Raw genomic sequence first — 18,931 nt, 5'->3', positions numbered from 1 at the left:
ACAGAGGATAGCGCGACTGCAGGGACTATCTCGCGCACACCACCCGCGAGAACCACATTCTCACCGTGTATGTCCACACAGTACATTCGTTGTGTCCCACCCCAACACACTCATTTCTCGTGGAAGACATTCTTACCAAGTCCCGCAAGAGGTCGGGGAATATGTGTGTATCCGCACAGAAGATGAAGGTCATGGCCAGTATTGCCAGAACTATATACTTATATGGATAGGGTGTCTGTACTTTCGGACATGTCGGAAAGTATGGACACCATATCCGTGTAAGTATATGTATCCATTCACGTCCATCGTGCATTCCGACGGAGTTGGGCAATTCCAGCAGGACAATGCGACACCCCACACGTAGAGAATTGTTAGAGAGTGGCTCCAGGAACACTCTTAGGAGTTTAACCGCTTCCGCTGGGCACAAAACTCCCCAGACATGAACATTATTGAGCATATCTGGGATGCCTTGTAGCGTGCTGTTCAGAAATCTCCACCGCCTCTTTCTGTTATGGATTTATGGACAGCCCTGGAGGATTCATGGTGTCAGTTCCCTCCAGCACTACTTCAAACATTTGTCGAGTCCATGCCACGTCGTGTTGCGGCACTTCTACGTGATCGAGGGGGCCCTAAATGATACTAGGGAGGTGTACCAGTTTCTTTGGCTCTTCAGCGCAAAAAGATCGCGAAAATAAAAAATTTACATTAGTACATGATCACACCTCGTACAAGCTAATTTTAACAAATCTGCCGTTTGTAGCCCTGTCACCCTTCGGTGTAAGGCACAGTGACAGTGCACTCTTGTGACGCAGCGACTTACAGTGTACACCTTTCGTATCGGTCGTAGATCGACTACCTTGCACGAGGAAAAGGGATCAGTTCACTCATTGATAGTTCCACTGCGTCGCGCCGGACAGATCGGATTAATCATGATGTGGTTTTTTTGGCGGACGGGAACTGACCGCGGATAGGAAGCGAAGAAAAAACGAGCAAAACGGAAGGCGGGAGGCGGCGCCGGGTTGCGGCGCGGGGCTGCCCGGGCTGTGCGCTTGCGTGGTGGGGGCAGGCGGGCGTTCTTATATAAGCCGGAGAACCACGCCGACAGCCAGTCAGTGGCTGCCCGCCCAAACCCGCGCCAAGTTCAGAGGGCTGTTAGCTGCACACAGGCACACTCTTCGCTCGCCTTCGAGACCCACACAGCACAACAGTAAGTGTTAACCTCGCTCTGGCTGCTCCTTGATCAGCAGTTGCACGCCTCGCTGTTGAGTGCTGACTGCCTCTTCTGGAGATCAAAATCGTTGCACTGGTGTTCCTCGTGGAATTCCTCGACAGCTAGTGGTACTGCTACGGATGGAAACAGTAGAACTTCCTTGCGCAACTGCATGAGGTTTCCAAATTTGAAAGACACGCCAGCTCTCGCGTAAAGTAGAAATCATTCTTTTTTTCTCACCTTCGAGAGTTATACACATCGATGTGAGCAAGTGATGGTAGTTTTCTACGATAAATTCAGCTTCCTTTTCAGATTCGTGTATATAGAACCGTATGACACTAGCAATGACAGACTGAAAGCGTATTATTACCTAATTGTGAATCGTGTGAGTTTATCAAGCACTGAATTTCCCAAACTGCCTATTGTGGATTGGCATTGCGAGATCCAGTTCACCTGCGGCTAGTGACGTGGTTTTATGAGCCCGAGTAAGATAGGTTCGAATTCAACGTTCGTCGACATCCAGATTATTAGTGACGAAACGTTTGCTCGAATGTGATAACGCATGGGATCGGCCACTATATTTTGAAAGAAACGGTTTGCATTCGCCTTTTCTTTATGGAAACCACAGAAAACTCAAAGACTTAAGTGGCCGGCTGGATAATTGGTCGCTGCTCCTCCCGGATGTGATTTCAGTACTTCTAACTGTTGCGTCACCTGGTTGGGTTGCGGGTTTAGATCGACAGGAATATATCGGAATGTGAATATCTTCTTTGCTCACTTATGGTAAAATAAATATTACGTTTATCCGCCGTCTTGAAATTTGCGTGTAAAATGGTGCAGTAACTCTCGGTTCTTAAAAGTACAGGAAATCTTCTGAAATTTCAACTCCTCCTCCCAATTGTAATTGCCAAATCAAATAGCGACGCAGCTCTTAACACAATATCGCATAATTATTTCAGCATAACTGTTCCCGCCGTACGCAACCGAAGATGTCCTTCCTTATCTGTACATGGGAGCAGTACACCTCATGTTTGAACAGATAACGCACAATGCCACCGCTATGGCGGCACAAACAGAATGAGGCGTAGATACTGGCGTAATATTCTCATTCAGCAAATTTTGATAACAACTTAAGGTAATTCTTCAGGATTCACCAACGGTTGGACATTATCGATTATTGCGATAGTTCCTGTCACATTTCAATGTTTAGGTCTGTTTCCATGTGTTCAGGTACCAACGCCACATCAAACTTTCCTTAGACAAGGTGGCAGAAACTACAGATCATTAAATTTTGCCAATTTCATGAATATTAACTATACAGTCGGTTGCGTAGAGAAGCATACTTTCTAAAACTCAGTTCCACAAAAATAACGTGTCGAAAATGGATGAGAGGGTGAATTTTTTGTACGCGAGACTGGCTGCTACTTAAATTGTACTATTTCTAAATTCGTAAACTTATATTAAACACACAGTTACGGTAACTTGTCAAGCAGGGGAAGTTTATTCCAACCCCAAGCGCTCATGAAATTTATGCTGCCGTTAACACAAAGGTTTTTTCACCAGATTAACACAGCGTAGTGAGACCGATTGTCACTGAGTTTACAATTGATGCGCGCAATAGACATTCGGCGTAAACTTCTTATGTGGAGTACACAAAGAAACAAACTTCATCTACATGCCCGATATTCTCGTTAACATCTGACTGCTAATCAAAGCTTGGTATCAGTCAAAATAGTTACAATATTTTCAAATTTTAATATTTTTTTTCGATGGCATTTCAGAGCTTAAACTAAGGACGTAAGCATTCAGTAGTACAAGTAGTATAAGTTGTTCATTCTATGTCGTTTCATATAATAATTTATTATGTCTTGATCGGCTAATTACTACACATGTACGCATTACCGGTTTCAGCAAATTATTGCCATCTTCGGATGTGATAATTAATCCAGAAACCGGTTTGTCATTTTGTATGAAGTCGAGTTACTCACATAGTGATCATAGTGAAACTGGTGGACATATGTCAATAAAATATGCATCATGAGACTCTTCGCTCTTTCCTTTCGGCCCCGTGCTCTGCCGTTCGCCACGTGGAGTCGTGTCCAGGCAGTCCTTGAAAGCGACAGCGGGGCAGCCGCGAATTCGGGAGGGCGACTAACGCGTCGGCAATGCCGTTCACACAAACTGACATTAAAGTTAGCAGTTCTATAAATACCTGCGCGGGTGTCAAAACATAGCGCGTGGGCTCAGCCACCGAGACAAAGCAGTTTACGCCGCGAGACGGCAGCGCAGGGGGCGCTGATTTGGTTCGACTGCCTCTACATACTCGTACGTCGTCGTACTACCGAGTAATGGCGGCAGCAAAGTGTAATAAGTACGCGTATCGTTAAGCGAGGCCCTGTGCGAGTCTGCTACAAACTCTAAGCAGCGCCGTACAGCGCCTCGCTGGAGGAATTTCGCTGAGGCGTTGTGTTTGCCTGGATCTATTTGTCAGCGCTAATCCCAAGGTCGCGCGTATTAGCAGTCCCTCCTCCTGCCCCCTCCGCACAGCTCCTTTTTTTCTTCTCATCGCTGTTAGCGCTTTGTAACTCCGGGTCTCTCATACGCCACAAGACGTGAATGACGTAACCTAACCGCGCTACAGTATGGTCCTCTGCGCAGGTACGCAAATCCTTCGGCTGACAAAGGATTCTGTGGATAAATCTCAGCAGGAACGCCAGTTTCTCGGAATAAAAAGTTCCGAGAAGTCCTTGTGCAGCGGCAGCGCCTGTTTCAGCGCCTTCATCTCGCTCTCATACAGGTGCCTAGGATATATCAACAATTGTTAGTAACCATATCGCCGAAATCAGCTAGTTGTGTGAAACAAAAAGAATGACTCTGGTCCGACTGAGTAAAGGTGGAAAATGAGTTTTTCTTTTAATAACTTGTGACTCTGGTACTCGAAATCAAAAATGTTAATAAATACAGAGTATCCCCGTGTCGTTTACCTTTTTTTTTGGGGGGGGGGGGAGGGGGCAGAGCGGAAGCAATAAAATTCACCCAAATAATTCTGAATAGAGTGTGATGGCGCAGTAATTCATGTCGACTTGTGCAGCAGAATCGATTGATTTGAAGCCAGCTACCTCTGTATTTAGTCCCAGCTTCATAGCAATTACAGTTGCGTCTAAATACAAAACACAAAAAAGCAAACCCACGTAAACAATTTTACCCTGTGCTCGATCCATTTTCTTAACAATCTCAGTGTAAGCTCCAAAGGCATCAGCAGTATTCCAAATTTGCACCATTTAAGCAAATGAGCCAACACGGAATTTTCAAATATGTTCAAATGACTCTGAGCACTATGGGACTTAACTTCTGAGGTCATCAGTCCCCTAGAACTTAGAACTACTTAAACCTAACTAACCTAAGGACATCACACACATCCATGCCCGAGGCAGGATTCGAACCTGCGACCGTAGCGGTCGCGCGGTTCCAGACTGTAGCGCCTAGAACCGCTCGGCCACCTCGGCCGGCACGGAATTTTCCTACTCATTTTATCAATGCTATTACTGGCTCAGACGCATACGCCTCTTTCCTGTGGTGCTCCTTCTGCAGGGAAGGTTCTTATTGCCTCGTCATTCATACAAAAGTAGAAATATTTCATGATAACCGTCAGTTATGATGTTTTGCTACATACGAATTGGGATTCTGCTACAGTAAAGAGAAGAGTATCGGAACTGCCTCGTAGAATAATTGCAGGGCATAAAACTTGAATATGAAATGTTATTCTGTGGCCTTCGGTCCGAAGACTGGTTTGATTCAGCTCTCAGACACAGGATAAAATCTTGTTGGCTGGGTACTCGCCTCCACTGCACTTCTGTTTAACGAAACGGAGGCGACTTAATTGCTCGGAAAATTATACCTTATTGTCATAGAGACGTCGAAAGCTTGCTATACTATAGTGCTGTAGGTGCGGATTTGCAAATCGCTACACACTCGTACGCTCATGTGGATACTGCAGGTTGTCGGCAACGGCGCTTAGTTCGCATCTGCGAAGTAGGTGAGAGGATGCTGCGTGCAAGTCCTTTCCGTTAGCACGTCGGCCTAGATACTTCAGTCTGGTCAACGGCCAGCAACTGACCTCGACAGTTCTTTCTTTGTAATTACCACCTCGTACCATCAACTAAGACATTGCTCTAGGTTTAATAATAGGAAGAGTCTGTTACGTCTTTAGAATAAGAAGTGGACACAGACACTTGTACTTCAACATATCGCTGGAAGTCTATGTCGGGTGACTACCATTGCTCACCAGTACTGTGGGTAGCATATGAGGACAGATAAACCTTTGCAGGCTCTTGTCTTGAGACGCTGTTGTGACACTCTGCCGTTGTTTCTTTGCAGGAGCCATGGACAGCGCCGAGTTCCGGGTACGCGGCAAGGAGATGGTGGACTACATCTGCGAATACATGGAGACTCTGGGGTCCCGGCGCGTCACACCCAGCATCGAACCGGGCTACCTGCGACCACTGCTGCCGGAGGAGGCTCCGCAGGAACCGGAGGACTGGGAGAACATCATGCGGGACGTCGACTCTAAGATCATGCCCGGGGTAAGTGTGTGCACACTGACACCAGCTTGTCTGTCACGGCGTCTTCTACTCGAAAGTTCCTGCTCTCCTATCAACTCTATAGGCAAAAAATTGTAACTGGCAAATACTGCGTGCTACACCCAATCAAACAAACTAGTTGATCTACTGGATTAATACCTGAATAGGGACCTCTGATTATCCACCAGTGGTAGAGAATATTGTTTTCGCCCAAACCACTGCTCGATTTCCGCCAATGAAAACTTGTGATCTGTTAAAATACGTGGCTAACTTCACTGATTACCCAAAAGCTTTCCTAAACGTGAATATGGATCTCTCCGTTTTCCTTAGCCTTCACAACGAAAACAGCTTGTAGTGGATAAAATGAATCACCCTCTCCATTTAACGGAAGATGGTACACAGAACTTATTCATGTAACTAGAGGCAATAGGGAATAGTGAAAAACAGAGGGTAATAATGTAATTTTGCTTCCATGTGACCACTATCTTCGATCCACGATTATTGTCTCTGACACTTTCCCCACGATACGACGGACTCACGAGTAGTATCAGGGTACAGCATACTAGATTTACCAAGAGCACGGTGCTCACAGTTTGAACATTACTGTTGTTTGTCTTTGGTCACAGATTATGATTAGTATCAAGAAATTCACGAGATAAGAGATGCAAAAAACAGAATTAGCATACAGTGCGATAATATCAACGATAGAAGCATATTGGCAATATTCATGTACTGCCTTCCAAAACAAAGAGTCAGATTCTGTTGTAATAGATAATTTTTGATTGCATCACACGAGTCTGATCGCAGATATCTTTGAACGCAATGTATACAGTTCCAGCGGCTCTGTTTGCTTTTGTTTTCTCTGTTTCCGTCAAAGCTTGATGTACAATATGTGCTGTTCATGTTTCAGGTGACACACTGGCAACACCCCAGGTTCCACGCGTACTTCCCGTCTGGCAACTCGTATCCTTCAATTCTCGGAGACATGTTGTCCGATGCTATCGGCTGCATTGGATTCTCATGGGTTAGTACGATTTTGAGTCCTCTTTTCAAGACCCTAACAACTATTAGTAAACAAGAAAGCAATTGATCGAAACTGAATTGTTAATGTCGGTATGGTGAGAGCAGACTTTAGTACGTTTACACTTCTTCGCTGCCTGTTGTGCGTCGTACAGTAAAATCAATAAACACAACGGGTAGAAAAAGTTCGTGACGCTGACTGGTATTGAAAAAGGTTGAGAAAAGTTCAGTTCTTAGAAGAAACACATTTATAATAAACACAGCATTCAGAAAAGTGAATCTTAACTTTGATTAGGATGTCACCTGGTGGTAATGAGCGCCAGATTATTGTCGACCGGCATGTAACTGTTCACCGCGGCCATTTATCATTACTGGCATCTTCCAAATATGAAACCTAGAAATTAACAGGAAAGAAGTTATTGATTGCGTGTATTACTTTGTAGATTCATGCCAATAACAACGCATTTCTTTTGTTACAGGCTTCAAGCCCAGCCTGTCAGGAGCTGGAGACTATCGTTCTGGACTGGTTCGGTGAGTTTCTTGCCATAAACAGTTACAAAAAATTTTTCAGTACATTTTACATTCGTAAAACTTACCAAAACTTTATTGAGATAGTCCTAATTCCAGTATTCTGTTTATTTACAGGCAAGGCTATTGGTCTTCCCAAGACTTTCATATCGAGCGCGGAAGGCAGTAAAGGAGGAGGAGTCATACAGGTGAGCCTCATAACCTACCATTACAATTAAAGTTAGCTAAAATATTTCCCTATCGTACTAAGCTTACTTCGGATCTTTTAATGAAAATAGAGAAATATTGATGTCATCTTCATTTCCATCATGCTGTGATACTATCTTCATCCAATGATACACTTAACGTGCATCATACTCGTTGGTCTGAGCTACTTGTTACTTTTTCATCAACCGTAACGTTTTCTCTCTAGTGTCCTATCTACTTGAGTGAAGTTACCACTAGATCTCCCTACTTCAGGCAAAATTTTCCCTCTTACTACTCCTTCCCTTTTTTGTAATACTTATTTATTTTATCCACTATCTGGCACCATATTTTTACACCTACTTATTTAGCATTACATTTTCAGATACCACAAATTTCTTCTGTTCCGCGTGTCCCACTGTTCTCGTTACAATACAGTAGATCTCTGTATTCCAGATATTGAATTTTAAAAACTTCTCATATTTTTCGAACCAACTTTTCTTTATTTATTGGAGTCCAGACGTTACATTTTCCTCGCGTCTCCAATTAATGAGGTCATTCTTCCTACATAACAGATATTTCCCCTTTTTCCACTTTATCGGGCGAGGTGATGGAGCAATTAAGTAATTGCACTCATATTTTACGGCAAGCTAAATTCAAACACTCGTCCAGCCATTGCGATTTAAAGAAAATAGATAGCAATAGCCTCAATCCCCTATACACGAGACTAGGAAGTCATTAGGAAGTCATTTAGTCGTTTGTGTTATTATAGGGACAACTGTATCCAACTGGTTTCCGTAGACTTCTTCTCGGTAGGTGTGGACCCTTAATACCTCTAACGACAACTGCGACAATTGTCGCTAGAGGTGTGAAGGGCCCACGTCTACCGAGAAGAAGTTTAAATGGTTCAAATGGCTCTGAGCACTATGGGACTTAACATCTGGGGTCATCAGTCCCCTAGAACTTAGAACTACTTAAACCTAACTAACCTAAGGACATCACACACATCCATACCCGAGGCAGGATTCGAACCTGCGACCGTAGCGGTCGCGTGATTCCAGACTGAAACGCCTAGAACCGCTCGGCCACAACGGGCGGCCGAGAAACAGTCTACAGAAACCAGCTGGATGTAGTGGTCCCCATAATAACACAAACAAGTAGATAACTTAGTTCCGTGTACAGGGACCTGGAGATCGTACCAATGAGGCACCGAAACTGCTAGCTAAATATAATTATTCAATAAAATTACGGCTGTTGGTATCTATTTTCTTCTAATCTTCGACCAGCCGCAGTCCCACTTCATCACACAAGATGGAATTACACAAACATTGCGACTTAAGGTTTCCATGATTTCTTTGTATAACAACAGGCGAATGGAGAGACGATTCTTTCAAACTCTGTACAACAGGATTAGCACATTTCTCTACTGGTCTCGCCGTTGGCAAGAAAACTCTGAACCTTCTCGCTATTAATTCTGCGCTAGGCACAAAGCTAACTCGATTAGCTAACTCGATTTAGCAGTGTTGTGTGTGGTATGACGCTGAGTTGCTGACGAACAGGTGGTTCTCCTTTGCAGTCGTCTGCGAGCGAGTGCATCCTGGTGGCGATGTTGGCGGCGCGCACGCAGGCCATCCGCGTGCTGAAGGCGCAAGCGCGCGATCCGGACGCCGAGGACAGCGTGTTCCTGCCGCGGCTGATCGCCTACTGCTCCCGGGAGGCGCACTCATGCGTCGAGAAGGCCGCCATGATCAGCCTCGTCAAGCTCCGCGTGCTTGAGCCCGACGAGAACGGCAGCCTGCGAGGCGAGACGCTCAGGAAGGTGAGGTTCAGCAGCTCACTTCTGGTTCAAAAATGGTTCAAATGGCTCTGAGCAATATGGGACTTAACATCTTAGGTCATCAGTCCCCTAGACTTAGAACTACTTAAACCTAACTAACCTAAGGACATCACACACATCCATGCCCGAGGCAGGATTCGAACCTGCGACCGTAGCAGCAGCGCGGTTCCAGACTGAAGTGCCTAGAACCGCTCGGCCACAGCTCACTTCTGGCTCCAGCACTGTATTACTGTAAGGACTGACCCGACGACGACGCTCTGTGGGAACAGTACACACAGCCGCTGGCAGCAAACAGCACAGCGCATCGCAAAGACTAAGTAAGGATACGTGAAAATCTAGACCCGTGCCAGGGACGGCACTTGAGTCCCCTGACCGTTAACTACCAGTAACTCATTTTCGCATAAATGGTTAGAGTAAAAGAATTACGACAGTAGTTGTTTCTTAAGTGAAAGTCCGATCGGGTTAGTGAGTCACAGGAATGTGTCGAAATAATTTCTGTCGATGCCCATTAGTACACGCCACAGTAACAACGATCGAAATGGTGAGGTTTATCATCCATCTCATGAATAATAATGATATTTCAGGCTTAAACAACTAATGTAAAATTTTTCATCATCTTTTCAGCATTTCTCAGATAAAATTGTTGTGGGTTTGCAGCTAATAACATTCCTCGAAATAACTCTTCAACGATCATGACCAGTTGATGATAATGCTTTGGCCTTGAAACTAGTCGTGACTTAATAAGTGAAGTGCACTATGGCCGACATATTCGCGACGAGAGAATTCGTTAACTATGTTCATATTTTAAAAAATTGTACATCGTTTATTTTTCCGTGCCTCTGCATATTTTTTACAGTGTAGCTAGTTTCGACCACACTCGATCATCTTCATATCTATATTGATGTGTAAACAAGCTGCCGTGTCTGTAACGGAATGACACATCAGAATACTGTATTCTGATGCGCAATTTCCGTACAGACACTTTGGGTTCCTTGCGCAACCATGTAAATCTGAAGATGATCGAGTATGACCAGAACTAGTCATGCAACGGAGACTGTAAAATAAATGATATATAATTTTTTTGTAAATAAAGTGTAGCTGTGGAAGAATTATTTAGTGAAATCTTTGTACTGCCTAACTATATTTTGTTTTCAGTATCTGTTTTGCTTGTAGCTTTTCGTTCGATCCACGGAAACAAAAGACAAATTTCTTCTACATCGATTACTGAGAAGATACAAACTGATACGGACCGCTTTATCCAACGCTATATTTATCAGTATGTTTCCATATTAGTGTACGGTTAACTTTGTTCTGCGCAAAATCTGATGTCGGTTGGTGTTTTGGGTCTTGCACGTATCTTATACAGGTATTCTTTTGCCATAATCTTCGTGACTTAACAGATTCCGTGCAAAATTACGAGTATTTAGATATCAGTATTGTAGCTTGGTTCCTAAATATACCGTTTGCAAATAACTTTCCTAGTTGTATGATGCATTGGTATGGAACGCTGTCATCATCTGAGGAAGTTCTTAAAATACATACGCAATACTCGCTTACGAAGGTATGTACGGTCCAAGCTGTCTACGAACTAACTTGCAGAACCGGAGGCAACAAAATGAACGATTCCTCCTCCAGTCCTTTCTTTGCAACGTCAATAGATCACTATTTCCACAGAAACGATAGTACTTGTGCCTGACGTAAGGGTTAGAGACTGTGTTGCATGATTATCTCTGTGGTGTCACCGCCAGACACCACACTTGCTAGGTGGTAGCCTTTAAATCGGCCGCGGTCCGTTAGTATACGTCGGACCCGCGTGTCGCCACTATCAGTGATTGCAGACCGAGCGCCGCCACACGGCAGGTCTGGTCTAGAGAGACTCCCTAGCACTCGCCCCAGTTGTACAGCCGACTTTACTATTGATTGTTCACTGTCTACATACGCTCTCATTTGCAGAGACGACAGTTTAGCATAGCCTTCAGCTACGTCATTTGCTACGACCTAGCAAGGCGCCATATTCAGTTACTATGTATCCTGAACAGATAATATTGTGAATCATGTACCGTCAAGAGCGACGTTTATCATTAATGGATTAAAGTTAAGTATCAAACTAATTACGTCAGCTTTCTGAATTCTAATTCCTTGTCATGTTCCAGACCTCACGTCCGTATAGTCCTCCCCTCCTCACGCCAGCCTGCATGAGCTAAAACGCGTGCATTTCGACCTCCACTAGTAACACGGTGTTGGCTCTTCTGCCAACACAACAATCTCTTCTTGTACTTCATGTTTTCGGCGAGCCCTGTGAAGGTAACAGCGACGCCCGTTTGCTTACAGGCTCTGGAGGAGGACGTGGCCGACGGAAGGGTGCCTTTCTTCGTGTCGACGACGGTGGGCACCACGTCCAGCTGCGCGTTCGACAACCTGATGGAGTTGGGCCCCGTCTGCAAGGAGTACGACACCATCTGGATGCACGTGGACGGCGCGTACGCCGGGAACGCCTTCATCTGCCCCGAGCTGCGCTATCTCATGAGTGGCATCCACTACGCCGACTCGTTCAACACCAACACCAACAAGTGGCTGCTCGTCAACTTCGACTGCTCGTGCATGTGGGTGCGCGACCGCATCCGGCTAACGTCAGCCATGGTGGTGGACCCGCTGTACCTGCAGCACGACCACTCCAACCAGGCCATCGACTATCGCCACTGGGGCATCCCGCTGTCGCGGCGCTTCCGCTCGCTCAAGCTGTGGTTCGTGCTGCGCCGCTACGGCATCAGCGGCCTGCAGAGCTACATCCGCAGGCACTGCCGCCTCGCCAAGCACTTCGAGGAGCTCGTCAACAAGGACAACCGTTTCGAGGTCATGAACGATGTCAAGGTGAGCCCCATGCCCTCTCTCCTTAAAACTTTCCTCACATGCTTTTTCCTTCTTATTCTTTTCTACAGCAGATGAGCAAACGCTCCGCCGATAACTCCTCCCTATTCTCAGTCGCTTCTGCTCAATGTTTCCTTATGTCGATTAAACATCATAGCAACCACAACATATCGCACCATAGCACATGTAGTATACTCAGTGTTGACAGTGATGCCTTTAACATGGTGCACAAAAAAAAAGTTCAAATATGTGTGAAACCTTATGGGACTTATTTGCTAAGGTCATCAGTCCCTAAGCTTACACACTACTTAACCTAAATTATCCTAAGGACAAACACACACACCCATGCCCGAGGGAGGACTCGAACCTCCACCGGGACCAACCGCACAGTCCATGACTGTAGCGCCTTAGACCGCTCGGCTAATCCCGCGCGGCTGACATGGTGCCATCAGGGCAACGAACATCTGAAAATGTCCTCGACTGTTATGAGCGAAACTAGTAATAACCTCTGGCGATTTATTCTAAAGATTGCTGTGTCCCGTGCAGACAATGTCTGTGCCTTCTAGGATAAACACTATAGTATTTTGCAAGAGTAGCACTCAGTCCAAGTCTCAGGACTTCCAATTACAAGATGCAGTTTAATGGGACACACAGTTTAGCTTTTAAAGCTAACACATCGTATATAATATCCAGTAATCACGTTGACAGTGTGTAAGTTTAAATTAGTCGCTCAGAAATGTTCATTCGTGACTATCTCTACTTCCGAGAAATATTTCTGTGACTACACTAAATTTCAATCGCGATTGTATGAAGACTGCACACACGCCAATCACTGGCACTAACTGCAGATCTGATGCAAGGCTTTATCAGAGATGACTATGTTAATAATTCCTTGAAAACTCAATGTGCTCTGAGTTATTGTTAGCGGGTCACAATGTTCAGAGTTAAAACGGTTCTTAGTTGTTATTATCATTCTTGATAAATTCCCTAAGGCCTTACATTTTATGAATAGTTTGGTTGCGTCATTCGTGTGTTTCATTCCCGTCAGCGTTTCGGTCCTGATATTTCAATCTTCTTCGGCATCTGCCTCGTGAAGAAAACTCCATACAATTAGGCTGTATCACTGAAGTGAAGAAAACTGTTGAACGACGCGGCCAAACTGTTCAGAAGATGTTAGACTGTTCTAGCTCATCGCGTTTAAGTGAAAATTTCTCTGAGAAAATTCTGTAGCCGTCTGTTTTCCTGAGGCTTCCACCGCTATTTTGAAGCCCTCACTGTATTGCTTGCAGCGTACAGTTAACCACATTTGCATGAGGAGACTTTGTTTTGCCGTGCACTTCTGGAACGTATGTCTGTTGTTATGCTATCAGTATTGAACACCATTTCTGCAATCCTTTCCCTCTAAATTTATTGACCAGAAGGGGAGCGCAGCATCCTTCTTTCTGTTGTTTGTATACTCTGACTTTAGGGCAACGAATTTATTGAAACACATTCAAAGCACCATGTAAACTAATCTGTTTTCTTTTTGCAGTTGGGCCTTGTCTGCTTCCGACTGAAGGGCACAGACAGAATCAACCAAGATCTGCTGGCAGCTGTAAATGCTTCGGGGAAGTTGCACATGATCCCTTCCGTCGTCAAGGGGAAGTACACCATCCGCTTCTGCGTTGTCGCTGAACACGCCAACGAGGCCGATATTGGTGAGTAGCACAATAACTCTCGAGTTTCTGCAAGTTTCTATACAGTTAACTGACTACCCCTCCCTATGCACGACTTTACACATTACATTTTCCGAAGAAATGCTTTCAGTCAGTAACGATTGTTCTCGTCAATTTGATAATGTGATCGTGTACGTTAGATGAGCTACTTCTCATTAGTGTACACCACTGAAATATCATTGTTTCGTTTATTACAATTTTTTGGACCTGGTCATGTGTTTGTAATGCCTTGGGAGTTTTCCGTCAAAAACTAGGTAACATTCAGCGTCAAAATAATTTCACGTTTATTTTGAAAACCTGCACTTTGAATCAATCCGATTCATGTCATGTTCTATGTATCAAACATGGACACATTCCGTACACTGAAATGTAACTGTGGTATCTTGTACGCGTTCGACACAGTTCACGAAATAACATAATATGGACAATCAGTAGTTCAGTCTGTAGAAAGTGGCCTCTTTCTTTTAGCTGTGAATATATTAAACGACATGGGCACTATAAAAGCAAATGCATTTGTACCTCGATCAATGTAACAAAGTGATTGACACTCGGGCACTGTAGGAGGCAATGTTGTCGGTTCAAGTTTCTCAGTGCAACAGCTTTGCTTTTCCGTTCTGGATACATTCACATGCTGCCTGTTGATGTACAGTTCTGAGTACGTTTAGCAAAATGGTAAAGGCTAGGTTTCCTGCCTATTGTGGGTAGTTACCTTAACCACTAAGCTATCTGAGCACTCTCCAGGTTCGACATAAGCCGTTGGCACCCACTATTTCCGAACACTGCACTGCAGGCTCAGAATATTAATATGAAGGGGGATGAAAGATTAGAGTTTAATATCTCTTTGAATACCAGAAAGGTTTGCACTGGTATCATTTCACATCAATGTGTTTTCAGTGATTTAAGCTCCATCGATGCATTCGTGCCATTTCAGCCCATCTAACTCATTTTCTAAACCGCTTTCAGTCACCATGTTTTCCTGATCTACATACAGTAACATGTAATTCTCTCTACAGTTCGTAGCGAACGTGGTTCCTTTTTCACAGTATTTACAGCTGTACTACGTTGGGCACTAATTTCAGCAGTCCTTTTATACGGTTACGAAACTATCTTTCTTTTAACCGTTTTTCCTTGAATACCAAAAGCGTGGATTATGGGAAGTATTTCGTAATTGTCATTGTGGGTTCGGTTCAGAGTCTGGAGAAAACTGATCAGGGGACTGTATCAGAATTACATCCTGATCTTTCACAAAATGGTGAATGCTTTTGTGGGTAGATGACGATAAGGTGCTATACAATACGGTTACCTTTGCAACATAGCCCTAGAGGTCTTTTGAGACATTGTGTGTCCTCTTTGTGCCATGCTTTCTACTAGGCTAGTTGTTATTTTACTATTTCTATTCCCTTAGTTAAAACATACAACCTGCTGCATTCTTTGTCCTCTGTGGGCATACATCTCACATTTCTCTGAACTACTTCACGAAGGCTATGCAAAATTCATTCATAATCATTGATTTATCTTCAGTTTCTGTCCTTTCTCCTCTCTGCATAGCCTCGAAGCACCGATTACAAGATGTCATGGTTCAGCTGAGACTGTCAGTTGAATAAAATGTTTTATTCCTCACTTTTGACCAGTTTCAACAAGATGGCCGTGCGTGAGAACGCAAGGTGATTCAGCTGCCCCTACCGGTATCGTTTTATGCAACCTGCGATGTTGTATCTCGCCTTCATAAACCACACGCGAGATTTTCATGTTCTCCCGCTCGATAAGCACTATCCATTAGTCCTACAGAAAAAATAAACACGACCTTTTTGTAATGAATTTAATTTAGTTAATTTTTTTACTGGGATTCATTTTCGCTGGAGGCCATGGTTTTCGAATTACTCAAGAAAAACTAACTAGAAAGACCTACAAACCCACCTCCGTCCGTCACGCTCATCCCTCGCAAGTCAGAATTTTCAGTATGGTGTTCGTGGCACTCCCTCCTATCATTGTACAGAAATTTCTAACTGCACGAACCACTCCCGATATTCGACCTCTTATGGTCTCTGCTAACTCGATAGTTGCACCACCCGCGTGGTCAGGTGTTTCGTTAACATTATCAACTTAAACTTTCCCGCGAGGGTAGTGAAAGAAAAACAAACTTTTTAAACGTTAAGCTAAAACTAATATTTATTTATGTGGGAAATGATTGGTGCAGTTGCAAATTTTTGTACAGTGCTAAGAGGGAGCGCCATGAACAACAGAATGGAAATCCTGGTCGTTTGGGGGCTGAGTGTGGGAGTGGTGTTGCGTTTGAAGGTCACTTTTGTAGGTTTTTCTCGAATAACTCTAGAACTACGGCCTCTAGCACAAACGTGTGCCAGTACTATAAATACATTAAACTTCCTACAAAAAGGTCCTGTTCATTTTTTTTCTGTAGGCCTAATAGTTTGCACGTTGAGAGCGAGAGGTAATGAAAATCTCACGCGTGGGTTTTGAAGTCCTGGTTGCAGGTTGCACAAAACGAACGATATCGGTAGGGGCAGCTGAATCACCGCTATATGACACTCGATAATGGCCAAGCGTTCTAAATTGGCGAAAAACCGTTTTACTCAAGCAAGAGACAGCAACCGTAGGAATCGTGACGGCTTTTAGTTGACACAGCTGTTGACGCTACTCTATCAGTGTACTCTTCCTGCTTCTATGCCGATGTAGTGTGGGATCCTTACCAGGTGGGATTGACGGAGGACATCGAAGGGGTGCAAAAAAAGGGCAGCTCGTTTTGTATTATCACGTAATAGGAGAGAGAGTGTGGTTGATATGATACGCGAGTTGGGATGGAAGTCATTAAAGCAAAGACGTTTTTCGTCGCGGCGAGATGTATTTACGAAATTTCAGTCACCAACTTTCTCTTCCGAATACGAAAATATTTTGTTGTGCCCAACCTACATAGGTAGGAATGATCATCAAAATAAAATAAGAGAAATCAGAGCTCGAACAGAAAGGTTTAGGTGTTCGTTTTTCCCGCGCGCTGTTAGGGAGTGGAATGGTAGGGAGATAGTATGATTGTGGTTCGATGAACCCTCTGCTAAGCACTTAAATGTGAATTGCAGAGTAATCATGTAGATGTAGATGTAGTGACGGCAGACACTGAGTTGTAAACGGCGGTGTGTGTTGCTGTGCAGAGCACGCGTGGGAGGTGATCCAGGAGCACGCCAAGGACCAACTGGAGGCACTGCACATCGAGAAGCTGCCGTCGCCGACGGAGGTGGCGCCCGGCAAGGGCGGCAACCCGCGCAAGCTGACGCGCCGATTCAGCTTCACGCGCAGCGTCTCGCGCGAGGTCTTCAAGCGCTCCATGTCGCGCTCCAGCCTGCACGACGGCGCCACGCCCATCATCGTGCCCGAGGACGACGACTACATCGACGCCGACGACGTCTTCAACTCCATCCCCATCAAGGAGGAATGAGCAGAGCACCGCTGCCGCCGCCGACAACCGGCCTTCTCACCCCCCACCGTTTATTTATTTTCCTCATCCTCACTCCATCGGCAGACTTTGTAAGGGAACGACAGCGGTTCCGTCGCGTCTCTGCGTAGGAGCCGACCTCGTTAGGAGGAGGTCGTTAGGAAAATGGGGACACAGTGAAAGAGAACTTTCTCGGACATTTTGGAAAGGAAAAGAAGGTTCTCGCAAAGGGTGTTTGTAAACAATCGTGTTTCCTCGTTGCCCTCCTCGTGCTTGACTTTCACATAAAGAAATTTAATTACTCGTGAAATGTACTGACTCGGCGCAGCAAGGGACGCTGCTGTGAAGAAGAAAGCATTTATTCTCGTGGTAATTACCACTCCTGTTTTCGAAACAGTATCAGTATTATTTATTATTGAACATTCCACTGTACTTACTGCATGTTGAAAATAAAATAAAAATGTGTTTTCTTAATACTGTTGCTATAAATTCCTTGGACGAACGACACTTCCCAATACCTTTCTCCCACCATGTGTAAAGTTAGAAGTGTGCTTTTACCACTTTATGACGTCATATAATTACATTTTCCTCGGAATTCAAAGACCACGAAAATAGTAAAGATGTATTCATTTTTGCGGGAACCCTTTTCAAAAACTAACACGCAACGAGCTCCCGATTATCCGGGTTAATACGGAGCCGAGACTACACGGATAACCGAGAAAAACAAAAAATGGTTAAAATGGCTCTGAGCACTATGGGACTTAACTTCCGAGGTCATTAGTCCCCTAGAACGTGGAACTACTTAAACCTAACTAACCTAAGGACATCACACACATCCATTCCCGAGGCAGGATTCGAACCTGCGACCGTGGGGTCGCGCGTTTCCAGACTGTAGCGCCTAGAACCGCTCGGCCACCCCTGCCGGCCGAGAAAAACAGATAATTCAAAATCTTTCATAACTTCAACAACAAGAAGTGTATGATACATGGTAATACTGATAGTCAATTATCCGTTTTAGAAACTATGCTAGTATCAGAGCAAGGTCAATAATGAGATCCCCTTGACGGTGTATAACAGTACTGCTTTCATTTTCTGTCAACACGGAGCTAGAAATCTGAAGAGTACCGTTCCAGAAGAAAATCTATATCCTTAATATCGGCTTTAAATTATTTGGTAATTTTCATCTTTTGTCTGCTAGACAAGTAGTTCGGCAAGCATATAGAAAGGATATCGGCCTCTGACATGTTACAGGGTAGAATCCTCTCATTTATCTAAAGTTGAAATGGAAACAACAGAAAATATTTCAGAGAGAATGAGATTGGGGCCTGCCTTGTCTTCCGATGATAAAATACAGTTCAATCTCTAATAGTAAATTCTAGACGAAAATATCCGTTCCAGTTATAAAAACATACTTCAAGCCTTGTTTTTCATTTTTTTTCCAACCGATTGACTGTGCATGGATAATTCAGAACCCAGACAATGAGTAACCTGATAATGGGAAGCTTGTAGTAGTTCTAAACCATGTCATCTAAATCCTAAATAAGA

At 44.3% G+C, this 18,931-nt stretch overlaps 1 protein-coding gene across 1 annotated transcript; it reads left to right on the top strand.

The window, feature by feature from the left end:
* The first annotated feature begins 1,112 nt into the window (after window positions 1-1,112).
* LOC124787842 (aromatic-L-amino-acid decarboxylase-like) lies at window positions 1,113-17,860 on the top strand. The gene is made up of 9 exons (XM_047254789.1): window positions 1,113-1,207; window positions 5,588-5,793; window positions 6,701-6,814; window positions 7,290-7,341; window positions 7,456-7,526; window positions 9,098-9,340; window positions 11,690-12,229; window positions 13,758-13,923; window positions 17,106-17,860. The coding sequence occupies exons 2-9, from the start codon at window positions 5,593-5,595 to the stop codon at window positions 17,387-17,389; spliced, it is 1,671 nt and encodes a 556-aa protein (XP_047110745.1). The 5' UTR covers window positions 1,113-1,207; window positions 5,588-5,592; the 3' UTR covers window positions 17,390-17,860.
* The last annotated feature ends 1,071 nt before the right edge of the window (window positions 17,861-18,931 follow it).

The sequence above is a fragment of the Schistocerca piceifrons genome, chromosome 3, assembly GCF_021461385.2.
Source record: "Schistocerca piceifrons isolate TAMUIC-IGC-003096 chromosome 3, iqSchPice1.1, whole genome shotgun sequence".
NCBI classification, from domain to species: Eukaryota; Metazoa; Arthropoda; class Insecta; order Orthoptera; family Acrididae; genus Schistocerca; species Schistocerca piceifrons.
This window is presented reverse-complemented; position numbering and strand designations above follow the sequence as displayed.